General features: G+C 38.1%; 1 protein-coding gene across 17 annotated transcripts in view; it reads left to right on the top strand.

Moving 5' to 3' along the window:
• The window catches only part of PECAM1 (platelet and endothelial cell adhesion molecule 1), a 31,301-nt gene continuing 22,756 nt past the window's right edge, over positions 1 to 8,545 (top strand). For 6 of the 17 annotated variants that reach the window (XM_086857459.1, XM_086857458.1, XM_023938785.2 and 3 more), the window contains exons 1-9: positions 38 to 367; positions 520 to 546; positions 1,779 to 2,072; positions 2,768 to 3,067; positions 3,181 to 3,450; positions 3,832 to 4,092; positions 5,021 to 5,302; positions 7,174 to 7,455; positions 7,898 to 8,005. In XM_086857459.1, coding sequence (XP_086713585.1) covers positions 334 to 367; positions 520 to 546; positions 1,779 to 2,072; positions 2,768 to 3,067; positions 3,181 to 3,450; positions 3,832 to 4,092; positions 5,021 to 5,302; positions 7,174 to 7,455; positions 7,898 to 8,005 — 1,858 coding nt within the window. In that variant the 5' untranslated portion in view covers positions 38 to 333. Of the gene's footprint in view, positions 368 to 519; positions 547 to 1,778; positions 2,073 to 2,767; positions 3,068 to 3,180; positions 3,451 to 3,831; positions 4,093 to 5,020; positions 5,303 to 7,173; positions 7,456 to 7,897; positions 8,006 to 8,545 lie in introns of all 17 variants that reach the window. The other 11 variants (XM_086857462.1, XM_086857461.1, XM_086857460.1 and 8 more) reach the window with 5 other exon arrangements.

Below are 8,545 nucleotides of genomic sequence, written 5' to 3'. Positions count from 1 at the left end.
AATACACCTTAAGAAATTAAACAAAGCAAATGCACTTGGTAGCGCCCTCAGGAAAAGTCCAGTCACTTCCTGACCAGTAATCTGCCTGGGAGCAGCAGATAGATTCTCATTGTTTGCCATTTCCAGTTTCCAGTAATGGGAACGATTACTTGATGCAGCCAGTTTCTGCTGAAGATCTGGGGAAACATACAAATTTTAATGGCAAATTTTTATCAGTTTCCATAAAAGAACAAGGGAAAAAAACATAACGTGGTTTTGGTACCTGGAGGCATCACCTCTGATAATGAATATTGTTTTATTTTGGAATTAAAGTGTCTGTTCTTCAGGAACGAGATGTATCTTGCTCTGCTGGTGATTTTCTTGCAGTGTAAGTTTGAGAACTAAATCTCTGGGTTGGTACATGTGTTTCTGGTTTGTGTGGGGTTGTTTGAGGTTTTTTACAGTTTTACATTACTGTCTCTCAATCTGTAAGCTTTGAAAATAACTTTTTTTTTTTTTTTTTTTTTTTTTTTTTCCCAGGTTCAGAAGTTTATGCTCAGGGGAAAGGTAGGGAATGGTAGTTTTGTTTTGTTTTGTTGGTGTTTTTTATGTACAAATTTAATATAACTAAGTTAACAAATTCCACATTTGTGGGTATGCATCCATAACAGAGTTTCTTTGGATTTGCTGTACGAGCTCGGTATGAGAGTTGACTATATGAAATAATAAAAAAAAGGGTTTACTTGGTGTTTCTTGGTATAGTGTTTAAATCAGAGATGTGCTGTTCATACCTTAATAAAGGTTTTGGTGAAATCTTTTCTAGAGTAATTTTCTTGACTGAGCCACAAAAGAGGTGGGAGAGAAAATTGGAATTTTGTTTTGATATGTAAAAATCCCTCTCATGCTCACAAGGAAGGAGGGAGGATAAAATTATAGAATATAAGTTAAGGGCACTGTCTCCTGGTCTTGCAAAAGAATTGATCATGTCTGAGAAGAGTTCAGAAATTGTGTTCTGAAAGGAACATGTTTACGTTTTATCTTATCCTGCTGGGTCCCAGCACATACATTCTGCATGCTTCCTTTTTTCCATCACCTGGGAGAAATGTTTGCTCCTTGCTGTCATGTGGTCTATTCACAGGCAAAGAAATTCACAGTTTTTCACTGATTTTATGCCCCAGACTCTCTCTAGCAAGGACACATTATAAATAGCTGGGAAGTGTGCAAGACAAGGGACTTCTTTAGATGCAGGAAAGTTTTTCTATTCACATAGCAATTTCTAATACAAATCCTGAACAAAACAGGCATAGCCCAAAAGTGTAAGTTCTAAAGGAAGAGAAAATGAATGAACTAATACCCCTTTCTCTATACTTATTCCTCGAGATGTGAGAATATAAATATCAATTATACCAGGAGTCTAACAGTTGTAACATTTAAACTACAAACTGTAAACATTTAAACTGTAAATTTTAAATATTGAAACATGTAAACTGTAAACATTTAAACTACAAATTATTTTTCTTGTTGTGGTTGTAAAAACAGAATATATTTCTATGCACATACATTTCTATACACATAGAATATGTATATAATAGAATATTTATATAGACATATCTATATAAATACTACCATGAACATTTTTTCTAAAAGCACTTATCAATTTAAATTACAATATTCCTATCAAATGAAATGTAAATTTTAAAATTAATTTTTGTAATTTAAATGTAGCAACTTGAGATAACTGTGTTATGTTGGACTAATTTAAAATAAATATAACTTTTTCTTTTTTATTTTCTATCAAGTTTTTACTTTCAACAGAGTTGAAATCCAGGTTCAGCCATCTGTAAAAGTGAAGAATGGAGCTCCAATGTCAATCAGCTGCCATGCTGATATTAGCAAAAATACTGATTTCCAGCTGAAGCATAATTTTACAATTTTTAAGGATGGGAAGCTTGTGTTTATGACCGTATCAGACAAAGAAGATGCATGGTATGAAATACCTGCAGCCAAATCTTCAGATACAGGAGACTATGAATGTACTGTGAAAGCAGATGGAAAGCTGGGTTTCAGTAACTCCATCTATGTTTGGGTAGCAGGTAAGTGTTCTGTCAGACATGGCAGATGAGATACAGAGAGAGAACAACCTTACAGGGAAGGAATAATAATCAGTGCTAAACAAGGTATCTTGCCATATGTGTTTTATCCTTGACATCACAGTACTTGATGAGATTTTGGTACTAATCCCCCATGTTAAGGCACATAAATGAACTCAGGACCCCAAGGCTCCAGGACAGATTGGTGCTAGTCAGAAACACAGTCTGTGCTACTGTCCCCACTTTCCTGAGCCTCTGTTCCTGAGAGCAGAGGAAGCATTATTTGTGAAATTGTGTCCATCCCAATAACTGATGAGGTTTGGGCTGATTCCTGGAAATGCTGGAAGTAGTGTACAGGGATGCTCAGAGTGTGAGAGCCATCACTAAAGTCAGCATCAGCCATAGGCCACTTTTGTAGGCAATGTTGTATCAGTCTTGTTCTTTCATCGCTTACGAGAACAGAGCCAGCTCCATCCATACACTTTCTAGATGTGTTCTTGACTGCAGGTGACATTTTCCCCTTTGGAAAGCATCTTGGAAAGAATTTGTCAGCACTGAGTAGTTACCAGATCATCTTTTGGTTCTTGCAGACTATTTTAATCTTTTAATCAGTATAAATCATTCCCACAGTCATCAGAGATACTCTTTATTTCAGGATTATGCAATGTTCTGTTTATTTTCTTGTTTTCTGGTGTAAGGAATGACCAAGCCAATCCTGACTGCAGACAAAAAAGAAGTTGTAGAGGGTGAAGTTGTGAAATTACGTTGTGAGCTGCCAGAAGAAGTACCTCCTTTAGAGTTCGTTTTCCGGAAGATAAAGACAAATTCAGCACCTAAGGAGAAACGTGTACCTGAACAAAACCAAAATTTTTCTGAAGTGGAATATTATGTTGAAGAGGGAGATAATATTTTACAATTTGATTGCTTTGGCAAGAGACAAGTAAGATCTGGATGGGAAAGCTCACAACACAGCAACAGAACACTTGTTACAGTCAAGGGTAAGTTGCTTAACTTTTCTTTTTACATTTCTTTGCTTGCTATAGATAGAAGTTGGGTCATAAATTTATATGTGTATCTATCTATCTGTATGTTTATATGTGCTCTCTTGCAGAACCATTTATAAAGCCCACTCTGATCACCAAGCCCTCCAATAATGTTACAGAGGGAGACCAAATAGAATTTGAATGCTCAACTGTGGTAGCTCAAATTCGTGACATTGAAATCATCTTCCAGAAAAACAGAACAATACTGAATAGTGTACGAGATAAGAAATTTTTGAGATACTCTACAGTAGCTACTCAAGAGGACAGTGGTGAATACCTGTGTAAGGTGGAGCAAGGAGCGGTGTCTAAAACCAGCAAACTGAATGTCTTTGTGTCAGGTAAAGCCTCTGTTCATCTTAGATTTACTCAAAATATTAATATTTAAATTTAAATTTGGCAGAACTCAGAGTCCAAGTGTAACCTCCAAATCCAAGTGGAAATTTTCTGCAAGTTAAAGGCTAGTTAGATTTTACTTTCTGATTTTTGCCCCCCTGTACTTCCCAACTAAAATAATATGCTCAAACAACCTGTGAAAAGTGGTTTCAAGCAATTGCTAAGTTTCTGTTTTCCCTGCAAGTACAATAATATTATAATAACACAATTGTTTTGTTCCCAAATTATAAACTATCAGTATGTCCTTCATTCTGTATACTTTCAGATAAGCAGTCATATTCTTCTAGGCTCTCTTTGAATGAATCAGCTCTCTTTTTATCTTGCAGAATTATTCCCCAGGCCGACGCTGTCTGCTTCCATGACGAAGTTGGATGAAAGTAAAGATTTGATTTTGAGTTGCAGCATTAATGGTGTTCGGAGAGCCAACTTCTCTATATTACGGAAAAGTCCCAGTGGAGATGTCCTGTTGAAAAATTCTAGAGTCTTACCAATTAAAGTTAGTGTGAATGATACTGGATTTTACACCTGCAAAGCTGAAGTAAAAGGAATAGTCAAGGAGAGCAAATCTGTAAGGATAAATGTTTATGGTGAGTTGACAGAGGCTTAGAACCACTGGGGTGGGAGGAGGATTTAAAACAGAAGCTTATACATAAAGATATCTGTTTACAGAATCATTCTCTAGTCCATGAACTAGCAGGGTGTCTGTTAGTTCTTACAACATGAATTTCTGTGGGATGTGCTTTAGCTGCAGAGTGTATTGTGATATAACCAAGTCATGCTTTCCAGGGCTGGCCCTCAGAGAAGAGAGCTGGAATGGCTTCCTGCTAGTCCCTAGGTTCTGCTAGGGACCAGATAAACTGTCATTCATTGCCACTTGCAGGAGCCAGGAATGTTCTACAAAACTTTCACTTTGATCTGAAGCTCTGTCAGTGTCTGCCTTGAATCCCTCCCCTGACCTTCCAGGCAGAAAGCCAGGAGAGCTAGAGGTCATCTGCTTGGCTCTCTCCTGAAAAGCCAAGGGTTCATTACTATAAACGCAGCCCCCTCACCAGCTCCAGCTCTGTATACTCGAGTTCCCTTCCCTCTCATGGAACAGGCACAGTGGTTCTCCAGTCTGTCAAAGGGGTGAGCTGGATTGTTCACTGTGCTGCTGGAACAGGGCCCTAAGGAGGAGCTGGATGATCCCTCTCAGGTCATACAAGGAGCAGACTTGTTCCTTGGGTCAGAACTGCTTTTGGAGTTTGGATGATCCACAGCTGTGTCACTGATCCTTGTTTTGCTTCATATTGTCCCTGTATGCTGCATTATTCAAAGTCACATATGTTCTATTATCTATGCTATTGATTTGTTCAAGTCCCCCCATTTCCATTCTATCGATGAGGAACAACTTCCCAATATAGACTGTGTGCAAACTAGCTATATATTGTATATTCATGTTTTCTACAAAATAATATTGTGTCTTTTGGCCTTATGCAGTGTAATTTGCAACATTTTTTTTTTTAATTCACCTTTTAGCTCCAGTCTCCAAGCCAACTCTTTCTGTTGTCAGTGGTTCACCAGAGGTGGTATTAGGGAAGCCTCTACAATTAATCTGTCATTCAGTGATGGGAACACCACCGATAACATTCACATTCTACAAAGGGGATGAAATTAAGAAAAATGTAACTAATGACACATATGCTACGTTCTTGGATGAAGATATTGGGCTAAATGACAATGGAGGATACAAATGTGATGCTAGAAACAATCACTCCAGTGGTGTGAAAACTAGCAACATTCTAAATGTCACAGTGATAGGTAAGTCTGTTTAATTCTTCTTCTTGTCCAGTGCCATATTTAGAGTTTTGAAACTGTGGCAGCAAGTGGTGGACTAAGCAAAATGGATGTGAAATGTTTACAAGTTATTGCTCACTTGACTTAAAACAATAGCCTATCAGAGCACATTAGTCCAGGACCAGAGCAGAAGTCAATTTCTGATCTTTGAAAAAGAAGAGGTAATTTCTCTCTACCAAGGAGTTTTCTGTTTTGCATCCTGGTTTAAACCCGAACTGTGTTGGTCTTAATAAGATAAACTTATGGTTAATAGGCTGTTTTCCTTCTGAGTTTTGACACTGAGTTGTATATGACTAGAACAGATAAATCCGGAATTGTTGCATTTCTTCTGAGTCAGATTATTGCACACTCTCCACTTGCTGAACTCCCAAACCAGGCTTTTAATACAGTATTTGCGTTCACCCAGACTACAGCACCTTAGTACTCACCTTAAATGCATCACTTCCACTGTTTACTAACGGCAGAGAGAAGCTGAATGATAAAACTCTGAAGAGTTTTATCCAGGGAGATTTAAAGTCAAGGTATTTTGAAATAACAAGGTACAAATAAACAAACACAAAGCATAATCTTAGTTCATTAAAAAGTGGGTATTTCTTTGTTGGAACTGGCCTATCCCAGCTATCAGAGCTGTAGGTTGGGATATATTGTGACACTTTTTAGAAGCTCTGAAGAGAAGGTAATTTTTTGGAGCCTGGTGAGCCAGTCTTCCACATTCCACCACTGGTGAGGTGGCGACTTTGAATTTTCTGTATTCTGTCCTTTCTGTCTGTACCAGATCTGGAAAAGGACTTATCCAGAGCAAAAAGGACTTTTCCAGAGCAATTCTCTCTGTCAGGGGCTCAGTCGTAGTAACCCATGTGCTATATCTAAATCTGCTTCCTAATACAAACACAGCTTTCATGACCGGCATCTTTTCATATCAAATCTGCTTTCCTTCCTCTGCTTCTGTACCAGTGTTGCCTTAATGACTCCTTCTTTACATCTGCCTTATGTTATCCATAGCCCTTCCCCAAACACATTTAGAATATTTCCAGAGAATTTTTCTTTGGGAATTTTAGCAAAACATTCTTCATATCTCAAACATTTTGCAAAGCTGCTGACATTCTCCATGTCTTGCATCACACAATGTGTGTCCTTTTTCTCCCCTTGTAATTAAAAAGGCTGAAGCTCATCTGCTCGTAGGCTTGTTCTTTGTATGCTCGTATGCTTCATTTGTAAACCAGCAGACTTAAAAATTGTGGTTTGGCTATGTATATCCTTACAACTCGTTCAAATGCAAACTAACTTCTCTCATTGGGCTTGCTATATTCTGTAACCATTGAAATTTGGGATTTGCTTATGCCTTTGGAGAACTTGTTCTGTTATCTCCTGACACCCTCTGTTGTATATTAAAAGTTACAAGAACACACCACAGAGTTAGCATAAAACAGCGTAACTCTACATAACTATGAAAGCAGAACTACATAAATTGCACCATAATTATTTATACAATGGAACTGCGAGTGTATTATTTCTGGAAATTAAATAATTTGTAGGCTGGGGCCAGAGGGGCATCCAAAGGATTTTACGGAAAGAGACTGACTGACCTCTGTGGAATAGATATAATTTCTTCCTGTGTCTGCTTTGTTTCTTCTTCATGCCCTCTCTATTTCTGGGTGTATAAAAATATTTACTAGAGGATGCTGTCTGGCAGAGACTGTTCAGAAAGATAATACTGTGCATTCAGTCTCTGTTTAACTAAGCATTAAAGCAAGTGTTTCTACAATACAATATTTTGTCATCAAAGTTATTTCTAATGGTGCTAATATTTGTTTTCTTTGTGCCTTCCTCTGTAGTGCCAATCAGGGATGCCAGTTTGGGCAGTATTCCGTATGGAGAAGTAGAAGTTGGCAGTGATACTGCTTTCCTCTGCTCTGTGAAAGAAGGATCTTGGCCAATTGACTTCAAGTTTTTTAAAAAAACTGATCATGAAGTTCTTCTACATGAAGTAAGGGAATATTCAGACAGAACCATATGGCACAAGAAAACAATGAAGAGGAGGGACACAGGGACTTATTATTGCATGGCTTCGAACCGAGCCAGCGTGGATGTGAGGAGCCGTCCAATAACCATCAGTGGTGAGCTTATTAATGATAAACTGCTTTTTCTGTCACCTTTGTAGGTGAGGACATCTGATTTGAGATGTTCCTAAGTATAACTCCATTATTGGAGTGGTTAATACCACCTTACTGGTGGTTTTTGTTCCAGCACTGGCAGAAGTTAAACAGAGAGATGTCTTTATAAACAGAGATTTTCCAGCTTACGTAGGAAAATTTAGGGGATGCCCAAAAGCCAAAGGAGCAAGATGCAAGCTGAAACCAAACTGTTGATGTACTGAGCTTTTGGTCACAAAGGAGAGGCTCACTAGAGAACTTGGCATGCAAGTCTCTTCCAAGATCTTCTTCTCCAGTTCGTAAGAAGGTTGATGTGAAGTAAAATGAAAAGTCAGGGGCTGCAGAATTTGGTAGTGTTCACCTGTCACTGTAACTACTCTCTTAAACATGCTTTTCTTATTTGCAGTCATCTTAGCAGTGTGGCAGAAAGGAGTCATTGCTGCATTTGTCCTAACAGCCATGGCAGGAGCAGGAGCAGTCGCTTTGTGGTGGTTTTTGCGTAAGAAGAAAAAGGGTAATGAATGGTTCCCTTCCTTTTGTTTAGGGAAAAATGTATTACAGTTAAACTTGCATTTCTCTCAGCAGCAAAGGCTTGTGGGGGTGAGGCTTCAGAGATGACTAAACACAATTAAAAGAATCTACTTAGAAATACCAGGTGACCCAAATTAGACTGCAAATGTGCTGGAGCTTTCCAAGTATACTGGGCAAAACATATAATTAATAGTGGACAGGCACTAGGGAAGCAAAGGTTATCAAATATAGGCCAGAATTACACTGTTCCCATGCAGTCCTAGGTCTGAAATTCAGCCCCAGGCAATGTATAGGTAGACAGGGCCTGAGGAGGTTTCTGATCCCTTATAGAGCTATAACAATTTGATTTGGGGTCCCAACTCAGATTCTTCTCTAGTCCTCATCAAACACATTTAGATTATTAGTTTATGGGATTAGGTTTTTTCCTTCTACTCTGTAATACAATTTCATTTAGGGATTTGTCTTTTATCATTAAGGTATTTTATTAGACCTAGTTATTTCAGAAAATAAGTAAATCTGATTT

This window comes from Cyanistes caeruleus, chromosome 19 (genome assembly GCF_971803275.1).
Source record: "Cyanistes caeruleus chromosome 19, bCyaCae1.hap1.1, whole genome shotgun sequence".
NCBI classification, from domain to species: domain Eukaryota; kingdom Metazoa; phylum Chordata; class Aves; order Passeriformes; family Paridae; genus Cyanistes; species Cyanistes caeruleus.
The sequence above is the reverse complement of the archived record's forward strand: the minus strand, read 5'-3'. Positions and strand labels throughout refer to the sequence as shown.